The sequence below is a fragment of the Danio rerio genome, chromosome 1 (genome assembly GCF_049306965.1).
Source record: "Danio rerio strain Tuebingen ecotype United States chromosome 1, GRCz12tu, whole genome shotgun sequence".
Taxonomy (NCBI): domain Eukaryota; kingdom Metazoa; phylum Chordata; class Actinopteri; order Cypriniformes; family Danionidae; genus Danio; species Danio rerio.
Window position 1 is genome coordinate 7,220,001 of NC_133176.1, and position 24,000 is coordinate 7,244,000.

The 24,000-nt window shown below is 36.4% G+C and overlaps 1 protein-coding gene across 9 annotated transcripts in view; it reads right to left on the bottom strand.

Moving 5' to 3' along the window:
- pard3ba (par-3 family cell polarity regulator beta a) overlaps positions 1-24,000 on the bottom strand; it is a 291,161-nt gene that overhangs the window by 22,884 nt on the left and 244,277 nt on the right. For all 9 annotated transcript variants that reach the window (XR_012401677.1, XR_012401655.1, XM_017355769.3 and 6 more), the window contains 2 exons: positions 23,269-23,377; positions 158-228 (listed from right to left, as the gene is read on the bottom strand). Coding sequence is in view for 7 of the 9 variants with exons in the window: in XM_017355769.3 (XP_017211258.1) it covers positions 158-228; positions 23,269-23,377 (180 nt within the window). In the remaining 2 variants the exon portion in view is untranslated. The remainder of the gene's footprint in view (positions 1-157; positions 229-23,268; positions 23,378-24,000) is intronic.

The window sequence follows — 24,000 nt, forward strand, 5'->3', positions numbered from 1 at the left end:
TTAGACTGAATGTGTGTGTGTGTGGGAAGGGAAGTCCCTCCACCTTTTTCCGTCTTGTTTTGTTGACTCTACGGATCCAGCAGTGCCACATATGTCCAGCATATGGTACAAAAACACACAAATCTCAGCGGTAAAACACACACAAACGCTGGTTTACCTGGGCACAGAGGTGTACAGGCGATCTGCGTCATTGTATCTGGGAGCTGTTCTAGAATCAGGCCCTCTGATCTGTGGAGAAACAGAGAAAACCAATCAGATTAGGACTTGCAATCTGATAATGGGACATTTTGATGCGGCTTTAAAGACATATTTTAATAATATATTATATTAATATTGAAAATAACAAATTTGCATGGGAAAAAAGACACAATATGTGAATGGCCCGCTGCTAAAGTCCAGTGTGCGTGCGTAACAGCCTTCCCATGCGGAAGGTTGCCGTTTCTATCCCAGCTCTGAGCAGGTTGGGTGGTGTTGGACCGGCGGGGTTACATAAGCTCAGAAGTTTAAACTAGCGCACAGGTGGCATAACTTTGTTTAGTTGCAGCAGTTTCATTACGTTTAACAGAAACGTAGCGTTAAGAATCCCTTAAGCTTAATTATCCAAATGTTTCGGCTGCTCACGCCACTCACTTACTGTCAGGTGATGACTCACGCTCTGCGCAGCCTTCAACTCCAGCTCGAGCTGTATTGAACAGACGCAAGTCACTTCATAACTATAGCGGCCGTTTTTCGACTGAACTAAATTTATTTTTGATGTCTTGGTCATACTATTTGGAGAGTCGGAACAAATTGCTTTGCAGGCCGCCAATTGAATAGCCCTGCTCTATGGTTTCGCTACATATGGAGAGCGTCACATCACCTTCCTACATTTGTCGCAAATTAGGTGACAGAAAACAGAGGAGCTTGGCCGGACGCACCCGGCCCGAACCAATCGAGGAAAATAAATATATTTATGCTTTTCTGCAAACACTTTGGACAACGCTTGAAGAAAATTTAAGAGCTTGTAAAAAAGTGATTACGACTTTTTAATACCTTCTAAGGGCCTTAAAATCTTAATTAACTGATTTATCAACTTTTAATACTTTTTAAGACCCTGCGGACACCCTGGTGTCCGCAGTATCAACAACACTTTGATTATTCAGTAAAGTTTTAAAATAGAGTGATAAAAGTAATTTATTGTTGTTATTATTATTATTATTTTGTTATTTTTTACTATTTTTTTTACTAGTTTTTATTTTATTTAATTCAATTTTACTTTAATTTTATTTTTATTTATTTTTTTACTTTCTTTTTTATTTTACAAAACGGATGTCTGAAAGAGACATTCACACATTATTTGATTGTAATGACCCTAAAACTTTATTAAAACTACTAAAATGCAAGGAACATGTTATCGTGCAAAGAGGGAAATAATACATTTAAGGTTTTTGAGGACCAACTATTTATTTAAAAATAATAAAAAATCTATGCAAAACATCACATTTATCTGTTTTTCTTTTTAACTGACTAGCAGTGCATTCCTCAATTTGAACATTTCTTGCATTTTAAGCAATGGAAAAGTGTTTGGAAAGAAATCTGCATCAACACAACATCAACAGGTTTGAATGAAGCATAATATATAACCTTTGCTCGCTGTAGTGAGATCTGATCTATGAAGGAGAAAGAAAGAGAATCTGCGGCGGTATAAATGCTTCATCTGTGACAATAGCCATGACTGATCACCTGTATGGCACAAACAGACGCAGGAAGGAATGAAAGAAGCCCAGGAAAGCCGGCAATTGTATATCGTTGTGATCATTTGGCGCGTGCGGCGGTCTATCATTCCCACAATCATCTCTCGCTTCTCCAAATGTGACCTTTTCTAACGTGCGCGCGTCGCCATCGCTCTCTCTGACATTCGATCCCTGCGAGACACCTTTGTGTTTAAAGATCACACTTAGCATGCAGGGTAGCGCTCAGGGCCGCCATTACACGCGGGAGGACGTGCACTTATAAACGCCTCATTGAGACAAATGCCACCATTTTCCCTCACACAGTCCCCAGAAATGAGCTGCCCTTCTTTACATAATGCCTCTAACCTTCATCTGTCAGGATCTGCCACACGCAGACTCCCACAATCCCTCTGCACGCTGACATACTGCTGACAAACCGGGATTTTACAGAGTTGGATATAGCAGAATTTGTTTATCATTCATGTAATCCAAAAACTAATCCCTACCCCAAACCCTAACCCTAAAGACCTTTGATGCATATTAATTAATTATTCATTCATTCATTCTCCTTCAGCTTAGTCCCTTAATTATCAGGGGTCGCCACAGTGGAATGAACCATCCCCTGCTGGTCTCACTAACACCTCTTCCGGCAGCAGCCTAGCTTTTCTATGTGGTCTCCCATCCAGGCACAGCCCTGGCTTAGCTTCAGTGGGCGACATGTGAGAGTTGCAGAGAGCTAGCTGTCGGTAATTGAATATTGAATATACACAAGCAATACACATACAATACATATGCAAAATATTCAATATTTGCAATATTGCAACATCGCTGTGGAAACACTCATCTTGAGTTTTTGGGGGTATTCAGGATGTATTTTATTAATTCTAATAAGTTATAATGAATGAATGAATAATGTCACCTCACTCTGCCCTTTTGATTATTATTAAATACTTCACTGTTTACTGTTTAGCTTGGGGCGTAGGAAAAAATAGTGGATACGGAGTTCCTAAAATATGGGAAATAATTAGCGAATAATGACGTAGTAGCTCCAAATCATGATTATAAGCCTAAACAAAGTATAAACGTGTTCCTCAAATCTGATTGGCTGATTGGAATGTTGATGCAGGATCAACAAAGATAAACCGATCCGTGAGGGATGAGTCTAACGCTGCTTATGTTGCTTATACAAGCCTTGGAATAGCTGCATAAGGAAGAAAAATGAGCTTTAATTGTTTATTATAATTATAACAAAGCCATACGAGGTAATAATGGGAAAAAAGCCATGCTTGCAGAAATAAAATATTTGTCTTGCTGGTTGTTTTTTTATTCATCTGCAATGAATTGAGGTTAACAGCTCAGACGGACTGTAATTATAGCATTAAACGGAGCAGTTATTTAATTTATAAATCCCGCAATGATTCAAAGATTTTTTTAAATATGTTACATCTAGTTTCCCTCTTTCCATTTTGACATGCTCTTCATATTTTAATAGTTTTAATAAACATTTTGGTTTATTGTGTTCAAATTTTGTGAATGTTGGTTGACAAATACGTTAAAATCTATGTTTCCCTCTTTATAATATAACAGGTCATTACAATCAAATATTGTGTGAATGTCTTCTTCAGACATCAGTTTGTAAAATAAAATAAAATAAAATAACTGTTAAATTAATGAAATAATAATCAGTCTGCTTTAAATACTAGTGTAGTTTTATACATAAGAATTTCAAAAATGTTATTCTGAATAACACAATATTTATAAGTCTTATTTCTTGCATTCAATTGCACTGAATATTCAACAACAAGACAACAACAAACAGACACCAAACATTCTAAAGGCAATTCAGAAAGTACAGAAAGTCCCATAATGAGCTGCATTTTGCCTTTACCCCTAAATCATTTTGTTAGATAATTTGTTAGTTAATTAGTTGTCGTTGATCTAGTTTTCCTCGATTTCGATATCAACATGTTCTTCATTTTTAATGATTCAATTATTCAAATGATATGTTTACAGTATCCAGTAAATGATTAACTGATTTAAATTATCCATCAAGAGTGAATCTCCAGTAAATTACTCACTGATTAAAATGATCTGTTCAGGGCAATTTCAAATAAATGATTCAAATGATCCGTTTAGACTGAATCTCGACTCATTGACTGAAATAACCTTTTCAGAGTGAGTCCAAGTAAACCATTCTCTGATTAAAATGATGTTCACAGTGAGTTTCCAGTAAATGATTCACTGATTTAAACTATCCCACAAGAGTGAATCTCGAGTAAATTACTCACTGATTCAAATGATCTGTTCACAGTGAGTTTCCAGTAAACGATTCACTGATTTAAACTATCCCACAAGAGTGAATCTCGAGTAAATTACTCACTGATTAAAACGATCTGTTCTGGGTAATTTCAAATAAATGATTCAATTGATCCGTTTAGACTGAATTTCAACTCACTGACTGAAACAACCTGTTCAGAGTGAGTCCAAGTAAATCATTCTCTGATTCAAATGATCTGTTCACAGTGAGTTTCCAGTAAACGGTTCACTGATTCAAACTATCCCACAAGAGTGAATCTCGAGTAAATTACTCACAGATTAAAATGATATCTTCAGAGCGAGTTCAAGATTCAAGTGACCTGTTCTGAATCGGTCATAAGTAAATGATTCAATAATTCAAATGATCTGTTCACAGTGAGTTTCCAGTAAATGATTCACTGATTTAAACTATCCCACAAGAGTGAATCTCGAGTAAATTACTCACTGATTAAAATGATCTGTTCCTTGTTGCATTGTAACTATTTAAGTAATGAGTAATAATAATTAATTTACATGTACTTACAATATGGTTCAAGTTAAAGAATTTGGGTTTATTTTAGGGATATTTCTATGTAATTTCTATTTTAATCAAACCTGCATTTTAATGTAACCCGTGTAACAAGGAAACCTTAAAAGAGAGTGTTACCCAATACAGAAAGAAAGAAACGTCTATTCTTTAAGCATTAAAAATCGTCAGACATCAGCGCAAAAAAACGCTGCCACAAGGCCGGTTATTACAAAACACCCGAGACTCCAGCAACTTCAGATCTCCAACATTAGCCACGTGCTTCTCTTCACTGGCCACAGATGTTATCTTGGGCACAGGCGATTGATCTTCACTGGGTAATTAGCATTTTAGGCAGTAAGGACAAGACATGGGCCTGCTGCCAGACGCAGAGAGAGAGAATTTGAAACTTTGCCACGGCAGGCTTGGTGGTCCGTGTGAGTTTTAGCCTTTTGGGTCAGAAATGATCAACAAAACCTGCTCAACCTCAGCAAAGGGGGGGACACCGGAGCACCATGACAACCAGACTGCCAAGAGTAGCTGTGGTGCTGTAATCAGATCAAAACGGCAGATGAAGGACTCAAACACTGAGAATGTGCATGTTTTGCTGGAGAACTGGACTGAGACGGCAAACACTCGCCACAACAAACATGCAAACATTTACAAATAGGCAAACGGCACTCATGCGTGCAGATGCAGAGAGATCAGAGCAGTGTGTGTTTGAGGAGTCAGATTAAACACACAGACATGCATGTAGGACAAGGTCATATAAACTCATTGGGACACACGTTTGTATACCTCATTACCAACAACATCAACGAAAAGATTAAAAAAATATAAATAATAAAAAATGTTTAACAAGGCTTTAATTAAAAAAGGCTACATGTATTATTTAGAAACCCCTGTGACATTTATATGAATATTTAAGCAGGGCTGCCAATTTTTGGTTTTAGTTTGGAGTGAGAATTCACGCCCTGACCCTATGGTATCCCCCCCCACCAAATCCCGCACCCCTAATTTAATTATTAATATATACAAATTATGAATTAGTTAAAAAAGTAGTCATAATATAGATTTAAAAATTAACCATTTGATTTGATTTGGATTTGATATATTTATTTTGAACAGAAATATCCTACATAAAATATCTTTACAAAAAAAAAAATACATTTCAACAGGGTTGAAAATGGAGCGGGATGAAGCACAAGCTTATTATTTTCCCACCCCATTACCACACACATCATTCGTCTATTACTTAAACTTATTTCTTCTTTTTACATGAGACATATGAGCCAGCACACACACATATAATGAACATCTCGACATGCGAAAGTGTTCCTCTATTAGTTTTCATAAAAGTTGTTCATGATACTGATCCATCCACAGAGTTTGTAATGTAGACAAATGTTTACAAATACAAGAGCAGCCGTTTAGAGCTCATTTCTGGTTAATTTACAGGCATTCTGGAATGGCTCTGTGAATGGTCCTTACCAGAAAAATTCCCTAACATCCTTGCTTGTGTGAACAGCGTTTTTTTTTTTTTTTTTCAGGATATTTACCGGCATCACTGTGTGAAAGGGGCTATAGCATAATAGTCACAGAAGAAAAATGACAGCTGTGAGAAAACTAAAGTTAAGAAAGCTTTTAAACTATGGAATGCACCGAAATAAAAATTCTGCGCCAAAAACATACAAAATTCTAAATGCACTGAAACCGAAAATGCTTATTTTAGTTAGCACTGTCACCTTAGGGCCTACTCACACTATGCCATCCGTACCGTGCCCATGCCCGTTTCCCGGTTTGTTTGAGAAGTGTGAGTGCGCTTAATCGGGCTCAAGCACGGTTCACTTGGCCGGCCCTGGCCCGGTTGGAAGAGGTGGGCCTAAGCCCGGTTCACTTGGGCTTGGCCAAAGCCCGAAACTGAAAGCGAGACGTGACTTTTAAGGCACTGTTTCATATGGATTTATTAATCATTCTTACTGTTCAGTGAACGCAAACTGCCGCAGTTTATTAAAGACGCAAACCCCTCACTGCTCGACAGCTGCGCGCCTTCAGCAGACCTCCTCATTCCTGCAGCACGAGAGCTTTATGATTGTTTATGAACGCCAAAAGTGGCGGATCTGTTCGGCGAAATATCTGACTGCGTGTCCCCGCATCTCTAAGGACTGTTTGGCGAAATAATTGACGGCATATCAAACAACTGAAACGATATAACTAGAGAAATCTCCACTGTGCTGCTGAGTGAGAGAGCGCTTCTCACTGAACAGCGCAGCAGCGATGACGTAAGCGTGCCGAAGCCCGTTTGTGGTGTGAGCGCGGGCCGTCGGGGGAGACGGGAGGGGGGACAAACTTGCTTTGGCCCGGTTCGAGGCAACTGTACCTAGTGTGAGTACGGCCTTAAAGAAAGAAGGTCGCTGGTTTGAGTCAAAGAGTTTGCATGTTCTCCCTGTGTTGGCGTGGGTTCGGTATCCGAGTGCTTCAGGTTGCCCTACAGTCCAAAGACATGCGCTATAGGGCAATACAATAAGCTAAATTGGCCGTAGTGTATGAGTGGATGTGAATGCAATAGTGTATGGGTGTTTCCCAGTACTGGGTTGCTGTGTAAAACATATGCTGGATAAGTTGGCGGGTCATTCTGCTGTGGCGACCCCTAATTAATAAAGGGATTAAGCCAAAAAGAAAATGAATGAATGAAAGCTGGACCTTTACAGAACAAAACCAATAGCATTTTACTAAACCTCCGAAATAAAAAATAAATAAAAAGATTTTTTCAAGTGGCCTCTCGTATAATTTTCTTTTTTCTCTCCATCACTGAAAACAAACTTTTGAAAGTCACTGTATGCTATAATGGACATGCATACATCTCTCTCATATCTAGCAGGTGTCTTTACCACCCACTACCACTCACTTGGCAGGAGCCAATCTGAAGTCCTCAGTAACTTTGTTCTTTATCATTACTTTTGGGTAATGAGATTCCATTGATTTGGGCTCTGAGTCAAACTCTGTTCCAGAGGGAGTTGGCAGTCTGGAGTGAAGTTGTGTGGTTGGACTCAAACTTTGCACAATTCTCCACAAAAACACAAACTGTGCCTAGCGTTTGCCACAAGAAGCTCAAGCTGTGAGCGTCCTCCCTCAAAACTCAGCTGTGCTTCGTCACTTCTTCAGCTGAGTGTGTGTGTGTGTGTGTGTGTGTGTGTGGGTCCCACTGTGGGCTGAAACTTCTTTTTATACACCACAATTATACAAGCAACTAAAACAGCCTGGCACTTCATTAAAAAATAACACTTGCACTTCATTAAAACGCAGATTCTAGAAAACTCTTTTCTTCTTTCGGCTTGTTTTATTCATTTAATGAATTAGAACGAAAAAAATTATGCAATATTTGTAATTATGAATAAACAGGATAAAATAAGCAGGATAAAAATTATTTTAAAAACTGCAGTTTAATTTCGATGGAGTGCATTGGTTTCTGCAGCTCTTGTTAACAAGTTTTTGTTAGTTTGCTTCCTCATGTAGATTTTAAATAATGTCTTCCACAAATTGTTAAACTAGAAGTGAAACAGTCGTTTACATTGTTATGTAAATTAATTTCCCCTTTAATGAATATATATATATATATATATATATATATATATATATTAGGGATGGGAAGATTAACCGATATGTATCGATACGCGGTCATGCGCGTGCACGATGCGAGTGCATCGGTTGAGCAGCAGAGGATGAATGAAGTTTTGGAAGAAAATCGAGATGCATCGGTTTTTGCGAGATGCATCGATTTTTCCGAGATACAGCTTATATTTTTAATATAGAATGTATTTTTTATTTATTAACAAGTGTTGTCAACCTGTTTTTGGCGCATAATTTAATCGACCTACATAAAGTAAGCCTTAGCAACGGATTTGCGGATGTGCACACACTACAACTCAGTGTATCAGGTGTGCGGATGAAGCTAGTGGAGCGCCCTCAGAAAGCGCGAGAAGCAAAACAAACATTTTATTCCCCACTGAGTTTTAAATCTAAAGTATGGCAAGCAACATTATGGATTTAAGGATGGACGACATGACAGGACAGATGCAATTTGCAAAATGTGCCGCGCATCTGTAAAATACGCGGGCAGTACGACTCTGATATCTCACTTGAAGCGGCGCCACGGTGTTGTTGTGAAAGCATCTTCCAGTGTTTCTGCATCCCTGGCTTTCGCACTGCTTCAACCAGCTCCAAAAGTGGTGAGAAAAGCATTGCAAGTTTTTTTTCCATGCGCAACAGTTCTGCTCGCTCTACGCCAATAACGAATGCTATTGCATTGTTCATCTGCAAAGATATTCAGACCAGTGTCACGGAGAACGAAGGTTTTAAACACCTCCTCCTGTTAATTTTTATTTAATTATAATAATAATAATATTAATAATAATAATGATAAAAATAATTGGGTGTCACGGTGGCACAGTGGGTAGTTTGACCACCTCACAGCAAGAAGATTGCTGGTTTGTTATATTTTTATTAGCCTGTTGTTTACAGTGACAGTGATGTTTCAACGCAGCATAACACTGCTAGTTCACGACCTTAAGTTTTGAATAATCAGTGGCAAAATATATCTTTGTAAAACTTGTTTTCATAGTTGAAAAGTTAAATCACAATTCTTGTTGTGCAATGCTAAATTTATTTATGTTGAAAGAGTGCAAATATATATATATTTTTTAATATATAATATATATATAAATAAATAATATGTATATATATAAATAATATGTGCTATATGTTCTAAAATGGCCCTCTACTGTAAACTGACACTCTGGCTCTGAGAGAAAAGCCAGTTTGTAAAAAAAGTCTTGGTTTTGCTTGGTTAATAAATAATCAAACTCATTCAATGGCACAGCATCCTCTTTCACATCATCTCATAAACTTGATCTAATAAGTTAGTGCTGAATTATCGCATCGTATCGTGATATGGGTGTGAATCGTATCGTGTTGCATCGCAATATGTCACAAATGTATCGCTAATATATCGGATCGTATTCTTTGTATCGAGATGCGTATCGGATCGGCATTATAGCTTAGATGCCCAACCCTAATATATATATATATATATATATATATATATATATATATATATACACATACATATATATATACATACATACATATATACATATACATACATATATACATATATATATATATATATACACACATACATATATATATATATATATATATATATATATATTCATATACACACACACACATATATACACACATACAAACACACACACACACACACACACACACACACACACACACACACACACACACACACACACACACACACACACACACACACACACACACATATACACACATATATACACACATACACATTTATATATATCACGTCCCTTCTGGGTCTCCAGACAATTGCAAGGCCTTGCTTTACGCTTCTCTAAAAAAGGCATTAAACAGAGTTAGACTAGCCATTTTTGTCAAACTTTCCATGAAGTCAGCATACCACACCACCATGCGCTGCAAAAACAAGCATTAAACACGCAGGGATCCCATCGCTTGTTGATTCTGTCCCTGGAGTCTCTGTGTTGGTCGTGTGTATATTCTGATCTTTGATGTAGTGTGGCCATGGCCCAGTGCCCTCTAACGTGCCCTGAAAGCCACGCTCATGCCTCCCAAACGGCACGGGCTTGTTAGCAGCAGATGGTGGAACCATTCTGAGAGGGTAATTTAGACACAGGGCTGTAGGAGGCTGGTCATGACCTCCTCATGTATCCAGCAAAACCCATCGAAAGAGAGCTGCTTTTGCTCTTCAGTACAGCCATGTCTTATCCTATGTAGGACCGATACATTTCATAGTTCAAATCCATATTAACAGTCTAGTGCTGCATCCTAATTCGCACTAAACAGTATTCGAATACAGAATCAAGATATGTTTTTCAATTCAATTCAGCTTTATTTGTATAGCGCTTTTACAATGTAGATTGTGTCAAAGCAGCTTCACATAAATGGTCATAGTAACTGGAACAGTGTGGTTCAGGTTTTAGTGTTTAAGTTCAGTTCAGTTTAGCTCAGTTCAGTGTGATTTAATCATTACTGAGAGTTGTCTCAAATAATATTATGCTGAAATGAGTATTCCAAAGTTACCCGGATGGTCTACTAATTACCCGGATGGTCTACTATTTCTGGTAGAGTTTTAAAACGCAGATCCAAGTTTACTCTAACGGCTAGTATTCCCCACAATACACTGCATCTTGGATGTGAAACTACAAACATGGTGGACACATGAGGGTTAAGTGGAGAGGCTTCGGTAAAACAGTTTGAATGATTGATAGTCAATATCTAACCTAATGGATAATATTCATTATGCATTTCTCACATTATATTTACTCTGCAACAATTTGAACTTTTATAAAGATGCGTTTGGTCATTCATTTCTAGTATAGGAAAATCTTGTATACTCTTGCAAAACTATGTACTTTTTCTCCACAAACTGAGTACGTACTTTCTGCATGTAGTACAGGTGGGTGATATGGGACGTACTGTAGCATAATATTTTTTTTAATGCAGTGCTTACATTGTAAGTTGCATTCAAAATATGCAGAATCAAACTGTCTTACATTAACTGCTCCAGTTCTATTCAGTTCTGTGTTCCAGCTACAAGATTTAAAGCATTGCAAATAAACATTTAACTAACATTTGCTAACTACATTTGTGAAGCAGACATCAACAAATATAGCTGATCAGTTGAGTGATTCAGAGTAGAGGTCTGCATTTCCAAATAAATTTGGAATAAATTTCCTAATAAAACACGGTAGCGGTCGGTAACTCTGGTGTAATTTGAACGGGAGCGGGTGGTCTGACAGTTTAGTGCTCCTGAGAAAGAAGAGAGAGAGAAGCTACAATTCTTGCACAACCTACACGTTTATCTGTTATCTCTCTCTTTTTAAAACCCAGGTCTAAATTTAGTGGGAAGAGTTGGGTCGGGTAGAAAACGGGGCAGGTCGGGCAGCGGGTGAACAAAGGCTGAATATATAGCGGCTAGCGGTCGGGTGCGAAATAAAACCTGGCGGGAGCTGGACTAAAATTTAAGTCCCACGCAGATTTCCAATTCAATGAATCAGCTCCTGAATGAACAACTGTTTTAAAATGAATGTGGTTGAGTGATTCAGCGATTCCTTTTTAATATGGGTTCATTCCTCGATTATTTAGTAATCTTGAGCCAATCAGTTGATTTGGAGAATAAGTTCCTGAATAAATCACTGTTTTAGAATAAACTGACTGTATGATTCAGTGGCTAACATAAAATCAGTCACTCATTTGGATCCTGAATGATTCAGTGTTTTTGAATGAATTAGTTGAGTGATTAAATGACTCGTTTATAAAGAGTCACTTGAGTCATTCAAAAATGATTCTGTGTTTTTGAATCAATTTTATCCAGTGATTAAGTTACTAAATAATACATTATTCTAGAAAGGCCAAAGTACGGTCTGCGGGCCAAAGTTGGCCCATATTACCTTTGATTTGGCCTACCATGCAATCAATTTCTCATGAAAAAAATGAGAATGATAGAGAATGTTAGGGCGAATGCCTTTATCAGAGATCATTGTTTATAATGGGATGCAACTTTTTTATTTGTTTGTTTTCTTGGTGAGCTACAAAAAAACCTATTTAAAATGAAATGTTTTAATTAGATGTTGTAAATAAATCAGATTTTATAAAATGTAAATACTGTCAGTGGACTATGCAGAATGCTCCAGTGAGCAAATCAAGGCAAAAACTAGTGGAACTCCATAAAGTTATGAATGAGATTGTTTTTGATTTTACTGTAACAAGTTCATTATAAAAATCTAAAAATCTAATCTAAGTCTAATTAGACTTTACTAGTTAATACAAAGCAATGTTTTCTAGTTATTTTTAAATGTTAATAAATAAGTAAATTACCCATGACAACTACATTTACCTTTAGCCCACTAGCCTCAATCAGGTTTGATTTGTGGTCATTCATATGAAAAAGTTTGGGCACCACTGTTCTAGAATGAACAAGCCCAAGTAAATTAATGACTTTAATATAAAGGCTAGTTTTAATCCTGAATGATTCAGCATTTAAAACAAATCAGTTGAATTAACTAGGGAAGCACAGTGACTCAGTGGTTAGCACTGTCGCCTCACAGCACGAAGATCGCTAGTTTGAGTCCCGGCTGTGCCAGTTGGCATTTCTGTGTGGAGTTTGCATGGATTTCCTCTGGGTGCTCCGGTTTTCCCCACGGTCCAAAGACATGTGCTATAGGTGAACTGAATAAACTAAATTGACCATAGTGAATTAATGTGTGTGCGAACGTGAGAGTGTATGAGTGTTTCCCATTACTGGGTTGTGGCTAGAAGTGCATCCACTGCGTAAAACATATGCTGTAATAGTTGGTGATTCATTCCACTGTGGCAGCCCCTAATAAATAAGAGACTAAGCTGAAGGAAAATTAATGAAGAACTAGTTTCTGGCACATCAATGCAACTTGTCCTAAAAATCCTGTCTCTTAATACACAGACCGACAGTCCGTGTTGCAAACGGTGTGTATAAAAGGTCTATCTACTATATATAAAGGAATTATTTGGAAAACATTATGAAAATGAAAACCATAAAAATTCTTCTTTTATGAAACAGTCACTGTTTACTCCTACGAAGCCATAATCAGCCAACAAAACATTGCAAAACATTTTTAAGTGCCAATAAAGAATTCGGGACACGGTTATTATTCTGTCCTTGCTCATTTCTCCCCTGAGGTCCCTCAACGACGGCTCCCTCCAACCAATCTTTTTTCTTTTTGTTTTTATTTTAGTGGCTTCATTCAGATTCCTGACCACAGTTTCCTGCTCTCAAACAAAGGCTTGGCTTTGATGAAATGAGTTGGTCTTCCTTGTCTTTGACCTACTGGAAAAGCTTTGACCTGCTTGTTGTAGGAAAGATGAGTCGGATCCTTTTGTTCTCTTGTCCATCCCTGCCTTCCTGGCTTTCCTTCACTCTTAATCTGTCTCCGGGAGTTCATGTTGATGTGTTTTGACATCGCAGGCACCTGGTTTTTAGGATTTGGGATTATTTGTCGCTTCTGCCGAGAGCCACCTAGTCACCGTCACTCAATCTTTTTACACTTCTCCGTCACGGCTGCCCGTCAAGCATTTGGAGATGCAGATGCTGGCTTAATTAGAGCTGACAGAGCCAGGATGCTCATCTCAAGCTGTTCTGTCGCGAGGAGGAGAGGATAACAATCAGAATGACAACCGTCTTAATTTTCCATCTTCTCTCTCTCCTTCTGTCTCTTGTCTTTGGTTCTTCTGCATCTGCCCTGTCTCCTCTGTCACTGCAAGCTGCTTTTCTCATTTCACTCCAGAACTTCTCGTCTCACGATGGCTTAAAAGTAAAAGCATGACTTTTAAAAAGCGAACTGTGATCATATCAGTAATGGACAATATTTGCACTTCTATATAAGAAGTGTATCATTTCCTGTTTGCTTAAACCTGCTTATTAAATCTATTTCATGTCGTTAAAACCTGTTTCCAATAGTGTCCATTTTATGCAGCCAGATCCGTCTCAGAAATAGTACATTCATAAGATGAAATTCATACATGCACTGCACAATTCACACATTTACAAAATCCAATTTGTAAATTAAAAACACAATTTATAAATACACAATTTGGGAATTCAGAAGTAAAAATCATAAATACTTTCACCAAATGAATTGTGTTTGTGTATTTAAGAATCATGTTTTGAATTTACAAATTGGATTTGCATATTTTTCAATTTTGAAATTACGAACTGGATTTGTGTATTTATAAATCGCGTTTTGAATTTATTAATTGCATTTGTGTATTTTTGAATCGTGTTTTGAATTTACGATTTGTGTTTGTATATTTTTCAATCGTGTTTCGAATTTACGAATTGTGTTTGTGTATTTATGAATCGTGTTTTGAATTTATGAATTGTATTTGTATATTTTTCAATCTTGTTTCGAATTTACAAATTGTGTTTGTGTATTTGTGAATCATGTTTTGAATTTACGAATTGGATTTGTGTATTTTTCAATTGTGTTTCGAATTTACGAATTGTGTTTGTGTATTTATGAATCTTGTTTTGAATTTACGAATTGTATTGGTATATTTTTCAATCGTGTTTCGAATTTACGAATTGTGTTTGTGTATTTATTAATCTTGTTTTAAATTTATGAATTGGATTTGTGTATTTTTCAATCTTGTTTTGAATTTACGAACTGAATTTGTGTATTTATAAATCCTGTTTTGAATTTATAAATTGGATTTGTGTATTTTTGAATCGTGTTTTGAATTTACGAATTGGATTTGTGTATTTTTAAATCGCGTTTTGAATTTATTAACTGGATTTGTGTATTTTTAAATCGCGTTTTGAATTTATGAATTGTATTTGTGTATTTATAAATCATGTTTTTTGAATCTTGATTCGTAGATCGGCTCCACGTCACCAGGAAAAGCATCACGCCTCTACAAGCATGCACTTTTGCACCGTGTAAACAGTAGCTGAATCCGACAGAAAATGAAGAGCACACAGCTGAATGTCACGTCTGCTCTCTAAAATAAAATCTGACAAGTGTATTTCACATATATTCAGAATAAACATGTGTAAGTAATATGAAACGTTCACATATTTGTTGCGAATTTGTTGTTTGAGATGTAGAACGCACGGAAAGCGGCCGCATAGAGCGACACTGCACGTGCAGCTGAAGATTGTGGTTGTTTACAGGGATTTGACGGATAAACATGAATTTCTAGCTAAACTATTAACGGTGCCAAACAGCATTTCCTGTTGTTTACGTTCTTGTTTAAGTCCTTGATACCATTAATACTAGAAACCGTGCATGAAACAGATCAATTTTAACAAATAAAAATAGTAACAGGTTGTGGCTCACATTCCACAGCTTCCATGGGTGGAGGAATTTTTAGCTGAAGCCAGCACTGAACTGGGAGAGACTGGAAGCTGTCCTTTGTCAAATGCTAGCTATATATTTTTTTTATATTTCTCTGGAACATAATTAAAATTAAATTGTAAGCACTTCTCTCTTTATGTCATGTCCTTTGAAAACCCAAATACAGAAACAGAAAAAGCTCTTTGGAAATAGCAGTTTTCCGACGTCATTTTAGCCTTGTCAGCTAAAACAATACAGCGCATGTGGCCACGCCCTTTCACTGCGCAAGGTGTATGCATGTGGTGAATGCACGTAACCTGTGATCTCTCTAACCCGGATGTTTTTTTTTTTTAAGTCCCCAAACTTTGTTCGCTGTTGGTTTTGCTAAGCTAACTCTGTCTCCCTTTGCATTGAACTTTGTGTATTACATTCAGAGATGTTGTTTATGTCCACACAGCTACATTACACATCAACTAAAGTTTAAAATATGATATCGTAGTAGACCACCCCTTTCACTGATTATCTGTGTGTTAATAGGTGTATTAACTGGTATTGAAGAATGCCGTGGGTGGCAGCTAGGGCATTCCAGAAGGTTGCTGGGTCGTCATTCTATGTGATTAGGATGTGTCCTATATTAATTCTGATCATTTAGAAAACTAACAATACACCTTCACTCAACAATCCACACTAATTGCTGTCCATTACGCACAGATGTTCAGGGGTTTGTTCAAATAACGAACCCCAAGTATGAGTAATAGTAACAGTGAAGCCTGCCTTAGAAAACACCACTAATAATGAGTTGATAACTATTCCCGGCATTGGTCAAAAATTCTCTAATGGTTTATTCCTACTTGTGCGGTATGAGATCATAGATGAGTATGAGAACAGGCACACAAAGACACACACACACACAACCGAGACAGCAGACAGACTCAAGGTCTGTGAAAACCAGTCTGAAATCCAATTAAATTCTTCTGTTGTTAATGAATCATACCCCACAGTCCCTGCTGTGTGTGTGCGTGAGTATATTTTTGTGTGTGTGTGCACGTCTACTCCACATGCCAGTCCTTATGGTGGCCTAAACGTCCTTCTCCATATCTTCTGCTACTCTGACAGCACCATTCGTCTTTCTTCTATGCGTTTCACATATTCATTCATCTATTTCTGAGTAAACTGTCACTTCTCAATGAAGAAGCGACTCCTCGCAGAACACCAACATTGTTAAAACATTGCCTTTAATAGGCAACAATAAAACCACCTCATTGTGACCAGATCACTCACAGCAATACAACAATGCAACACAATAACATATGCTTAAAATGATGAAGTATAGGACTGGGTGTAACAAAACATAAAATAATGGAATAATTAAAAGAAAAAAAAATGTTTAAAAACAAACAAACAAAAAAAACTTACTGACTATATATGCGAGAATACACACACAAAATGACTTTTGCTGTTTGTTTACACAATCTATTTAAAATGAGCTGAAACAACACAAATATTTGCTTTTTGAGACAACTTAATTGTTTTAATTGTTTTATGTTCAATCTACTTAAATAAAAAAAAAACTCGGAAGTAGCTTAATTAATTTTTGTTTTCCCAACGCAAAAAAAAAAAAAAAAGATTCATTTTAAAAGAATGTGTAATGGTTTTAAAGGAAGTCTGTCTTTTTCACAAAGGCTGCTGAATAAAATTATTATTGACATATTTTAAACTATTTGTGTATTTCATTCATTCATTAATTTATTCATTCATTCATTCATTCATTTTCTTTTCGGATTAGTCCCTTTATTAATCCAGGGTCACCACAGTGGAATGAACTGCCAACTTATCCAGCATATGTTTACGCAGTGGATGCCCTTTCAGCTGCAACACATCACTGCAAACATCCATACTAACTGATTCATACACAAAATCCCCTTTTACACAGGGATAATGGTAAATATCCAGAAAATTTGCGGAACGACTTTACCGGTAAGTTCAAAAAAGCGATGTTCGCACAGGCGAGGACCTTACGGAATTTTTCCATAAAGTAGACGTCTCACGTCAGCACGTTCTAGACCTGAACGTGCTTATTCCGGCAATCTTCCTTCTGTGTTCACGCAGCGCAGAATTTCGGCAAATTACCGGTAATGTTACGACTTCTCTTTCTGGAAAATAGCCGGAACACATTTACCAGTATTTTCAAAAAGGGCCTGTTCACACATACAGACCTTTCCGGAAAATTGCAGATAATTTTCCAGAAAGGTGTGTATGTGTGAAAGGGGCTAAACACTAGGGACATTTTTTACTTATTCAATTCACCTATAGCGCATGTCTTTGGACTTGTTGGGGAAACCGGAGCACCAGTAGGGAAACTCACACGAACACAGGGAGAACATGCAAATTCCACACAGAAATGACAACTGATCCAACTGAGGCTCGAACCAGTGACCTTTTTGCTGTGAGGCAATTGTGCTACCCACTGTGCCACCGTACTGCCCTATTTGTGTTTTTATATTAGTTAAATTAGCTATACTGATTTGATTATACTATTTGCAATGCTTCAGTGAATTTCAGTGGGTTTCTCTATAAATAACACACACACACACACACACACACACACACACACACACACACACACACACACACACACACACACACACACACACACACACACACACACACACACACACACACACACACACACACACACACACACACACACACACACACACACACACCAAGCTATTTGTATGATTCTGCAAAGCGTGTAACATTCATTCATTCATTTACTTCCCTTCCCTTCAGCTTAGTCCCTTTATACATCAGGGGTCACCACAGCGGAATGAACTGCCAAATTATCCAGCATTCGCACACATACAATACGGCCACTTTAGCTTATTCAATTCCGCTATAGCACAAGTCTTTCGACTGTGGTGGAAACCGGAGCACCCGGAGAAAACCCACACCAACATGTGGAGAACATGCAAACTCCACACTGAAATGCCAACTAACCCAGCAGGTCCTCGAACCAGCGATTTTCTTGCTGTGAGGCGACATTGCAAACCACTGAGCCGCCGTGTCACCCTGTGTGTGTAACATTATCCAAACAAATATTTATTCAAAATATGTCATGTTTACCTCAACTTTTTTCTTTCAAGAATTTAACAATCTGTCATCAAATATTCTACACTGGTAAAATTAGTTACCAGTTATAATTAGTTACATGTTACTGACAATAATGGGAATAATGGCGCTATAAATAAACAATGTTACTAAAGATGATATTTTTTTCACTCTTTCAAAGAAACGTGCCCAACACTGTTCATTGACTACATTTACATGAAAAATCCTGGTAAAATAGATTAGCATCTGTATTTTTTAACAAAGAACTGAAACAAAAACATGATTTCATGCATTAACATCAGAGGGAGTATACGTCACTCCCCCTCCAGCGCCAGAGAGCTTCTATTTTCTCATTCAGTTGTTACTGGAAAGTCTCAATGAAGCTGCCTTTTCCAGCAGATGTGTGTAATCATATAAAGTATATAATTGTAAAGTTCGCCGAGCCCTGGACACAACCCTCAATCTCTGGAAAATGAAGTGCTGGACATCTGGGTGGACGCAAGCGTGGCTCCGGGCGCTCAAATGACAGAGTTCAGGGCTCCGGTAAGTGCTTCGAAGAAAAAAAAAAATAGATCCTGTGCTCAATTTAGATGGAGTTTTTGTTTTAAAGTGGCCCAGAAGAGAACGGCTGACAGCCACCCTTTCCATTTTCAACCCTTGTGATTTCTAGAAGGGATTTATATGAAATGCTTTCGTTTCTGGGTTGCTTTTCCCTCATTCTTTCCTACTGCTTCAGCAGAATTTATTTCCATCATATTTCTTGCTGTCTTTCATGCATAATAAACCACATGTCTCACTCGGCAAAGTCTTCAAAACATCACGGCGGATGGCCCATTTGTCACTCGTTATTTTATTTTTATGCGAGGAGTCAAGAGAATGCAAAAATGCAAATGCGTTCAAAAAGGAGAGCGCAAACGCTAGCAAGCTGAGCAAGTGTTCCAGATGCTATTTTAATATTAAAAAGGACAGTTCACTGCAAAATGAGCACTGTGGCACCATTTACTAAACTTTCTTAGAGGGTACCAATGATGAAAATCATCTTTTGTAAGCTGTTTGGACAGAACTGTGTGAAGGTATAGTGTGTCTACAGTCATATTGGGGTGATGTAAACACAATAAGTCTTTATTTTTTATTTCCTGACGTTAAAATAGGCAGGGCCGGATTAACAAAAGGGCTAGGTGGAGCTGAAGCCCCAGGGCGCATGGAAGAAGGGGGCCCTGGATTGGCTCAAGAATTAATTTGCGCTATGATGCGGGAAACTGCTGCTGTTCAAAACAGTACAAACAGTGACGCCAGTACTAAACTAGGGCTCGGAGTGGCTGTAGCCCAATCAGAATATTGAAGAGCCCTGTTTTAGTCCTCCATAAGGGTGATCAGATGTCACAATTTTCCCAGGATCATGCTGAATGGACCGCGCGGCTGTTAGACTCAAAAACCGGCGGGCCTATACAATACATCACACGATATAACCGACACAGAACAAATCAAATAGCCTACACAAGCAGTAATAAAAATGTCCATCTTTGTGGAGTATGTATATGAAGTACATGCACTCGGTTATGCTTTACAGTAAGTCTAACTGAACCAGTTAGAAAGTAAACCTTTTTATATACTGTAAATGCTTACTTTGCCCCTATTATGAAAACGACAGAATAATATGAGGCAATGAAATATTGGCGCTGGCTTTCATAAGACAATAGGCCTATATCCGATGAAATAAATAAATAAATAAATAAATAAATAAATAAATAAATAAATAAATAAATAAATAAACAAACAAACAAACAAAATAAAATAAGGATGCAATAGCCTTCCGTAACTCAGAAGACCACAATATTTTTGATTTTAGAAGCATGGATTTTAAAGATATCCTATAATCTGGGATTTAAAGTTCTAAAGAACCTTTTAAAGGTAAACCCCTATTTAAAGCGTTCATCATAAAGCACTAAGTTATAGGAAATAATGCAAATGTTTTTGTTTTGCTGATTTTTGCAGCCTGTTTGCACTTTAAAGTTCACATTATGTCATTACTTAATTTGTATAAGCTACTTGCAGGGCCTATTTTAATAAAATAGAAAAAATATATAATAAATAAAAACCAAATGGTGGAAAGTTAGATAATAATATTAATTTAATTAATTAGTAATAATACTAATATTAATAACAAGAACAATATACACACACACACATATATATATATATATATATATATATATATATATATATATATATATATATATATATATATATATATATATAATTTTACCTTTTTTAGTTAATTAATTAAATTATTTTTTTGTGAGGTAAAAATATAAAAGGGGATTTGCTATAGCCCCAGGGCTCAATGCGTTCTTAATCCGGCCCTGAAAATAGGATCCGAATCCTTCCCATTTTGAGGCTGACCACAACATGACGTATGTGTGTGGTTTCACCGCGCACCGAATTGATTGACAGCAGAATTAAAAGATCTGTTCAGCTCTCTGTGATCATCCATCGTCATCAAATGTGATCAAGAATGAATTTTACAAGTTACGTTTGTAAAGTAGAGCAAGTTTGTAACGAATTACAGTGATTTTACCATCTTTATCAACACAGCTGCATGTCAGTACAACTATAAAAAAAAAAAAGATGAATAAAAAGACTAATGAATGTATCGTTCACTGTTTGTAAATACATTAACTAATGGAACCTTATTGTGAAGTGTGACCCCAAACTTAAAGTAAAACAAAGTAATACACATGAAGACTAGTAAACAGTTAGTAATAAACAAATTACTACTTGGAAGCGTTCCCATCATACAGATATATAATAAATGAACAGAGCATACAGGAGGATTATAGCAGCTGAATTTGCATGTATGGCCAGTGGTGTGGTGTGTAGGTGTGGATGTCAAGGGACGGTCAGCTCACTTTACGCTCTGGGCAATGCAGACACACACACAAACACACACCCACACAAACTACTACCTAGAGAACATGCTAACTAGACTACATGCATCTAAAAATACTTCTGGGTTCATACAGTATGTATGCAGAAGACCACGCATATCGTAAGCCTTCAATTTTACAGCAGAACTCCTCCCTGAGAGACACAAAGAGGTTGAAAAAGAAAGGTGGGGATGTATGGAAATGAGTGCTTGTGATATAGTTTGCAGGGCAGATCAGAGGAAAAATGGACATGATTAAAGAGTGAAGTAAAGGATGAAGTTTTTTCATATACAAAAGTCACATACAAAGCATCCAGTAAATTTCACTGTAAGATAGATTGGAAAAACTGAGGGAGGGATGCAAAGTTCAACATAAAAAAAAATAATATTCATAAAAAAAATAATAAATAAATAAACCATTAAAAAAATAATAAATAAATAAACCATTAAAAAATAATAAATAAATATATATATATATATATATATATATATATATATATATATATATATATATATATATATATATATATATATATATATATATATATATATATATATAAAAAAATAAATAAAAAACATTATTTTTTCTTTAAGAAAAGAAAATCATAGCTAAATATATTTATATTATATTATATTATATTATATTATATTATATTATATTATATTATATTGACAACTATTTGATTATGTACAATAATAACTGCTTATAATAACAAATAGCAATAATTTTGTGTTTGTTTATATGAGATTTTTGTTTGCAAACATATTATTAAAAAGTTACACAATGATTTTGTTATTTTACCAGCAATAAAATTAAACACAATTAAAATATAGATAGAAATAAAGCAATACCTTAATAATAAATATAAACTATTTATTCACAAACTTAAAAAAAACTCAATAAAATAGCTATATAGCAACATTTAGACAACTGATAAAAAGAACATAAATTACAAAAAGATAAATAAAATAAAATAAAAATAAATAAATAAATAAAAAATAAAATAGGGTACATGGTAGTAGTGAACAACATTGGGGATCACACTATAAAAATAAATAAATTTAAAAAAGGAACAATAATAAAAATACATTTATAGCCAAATAAGTTGCCAGCTAATTTGTAACCGAATGTTAATTTGTAAATACTAATTAACTTTACAAAAATAATACAAGAAAATTCTTCTTTAATCATGCGCTTACTGTTGTAACAGGCCTGAATGTGTGAGCTTGATAAATACAGTCAACACAAAAATCCAAGCAAAATAGAATAGCAAATGCACTGGAGAACACTGGAGAAAAGGCCCAAAAAGAGTTGCTTTCCGTATATCTAACACTTTTATGTGACTTCAGTTATTTAGTAATCTAAAAACCACACAGTAGTTCCTAAGATTGGACATCAGCCCATAGGTTAAAATAATCAGTAAACATAAGTGATCGGATGATAATAATTACACCAGTGAACATGAACACAGTGCTGTGCAGTGAGCGAGTCCCTGTTGAGTCGAAGCAGATGAACAGATTAGTCGGAGTGCTTTCGATTTGGCCTGAAAAACACACCGCAAGATAAACCCCGATAATCTGAGCTTTGAATCAGTGCCTGAGAAAACTGCCAGACATCGGGATGACAGAAGAGACAGAGGGAAAGAAAGAAAGAAAGAAAGAAAGAAAGAAAGAAAGAAAGAAAGAAAGAAAGAAAGAAAGAAAGAAAGAAAGAAAGAAAGAAAGAAAGAAAGAAAGAAAGAAAGGCAGACATGTACTCACTCGTGAAGGGTCATACTCTGGTCGTCTTCGAGCGGTCAGGTCCTCATAGGATGGAGCTGGTCTGATCTGCTGAAGCTGATTCCTGATTTGCTGCAATCGTTCTTCATTACTGCCAAGAGAGAAACAAGATAGTTAAGAGACAGTGTCCATTTAAACACTTCCGAAAACATCCACATCAATTCAGGCAATTCTACAATCCAGACTAATTCTCTTAGCAAGCCTGAAATGAATAAAAACAAAGTCTATTTAACAAAAATATAAACTAAAATATAAAACGAAATCTAGTAGCAGAGTGATTCATCACAGCAAATGCAGTAATGATTTATAATCACTGTTAATCTGATTCATCGTGATGTAAGTGTTTGAATTGAGGCCAAGTCAATGTACAATTCTGTTTGTCAGATTTCTAAATCGCACATAGCTAAAATAAACAGCCCTTGATGTAAAATTCAGTGTATTAAATTATCTATCTGTGAGCTCCATAAACACACATGTAACCTAAGGGCATGTATTGATTCAGAGCAGAAATGGCATTATAAAAATCAGCATTTAAACTGCCTCAACTTTTACTTCAGCTGAATGCTACAGCAACTCATACGTTTAAACACTGAGAAAACACGGCTGCTTTGATTGGTCTATTTTTTCTGCCAATCAGACTTCCTTTTCACTGCACCATTAACTCAAACCAACTCAGAATTGTATTTGAATTTATTTCAATACAGACTGGATGAT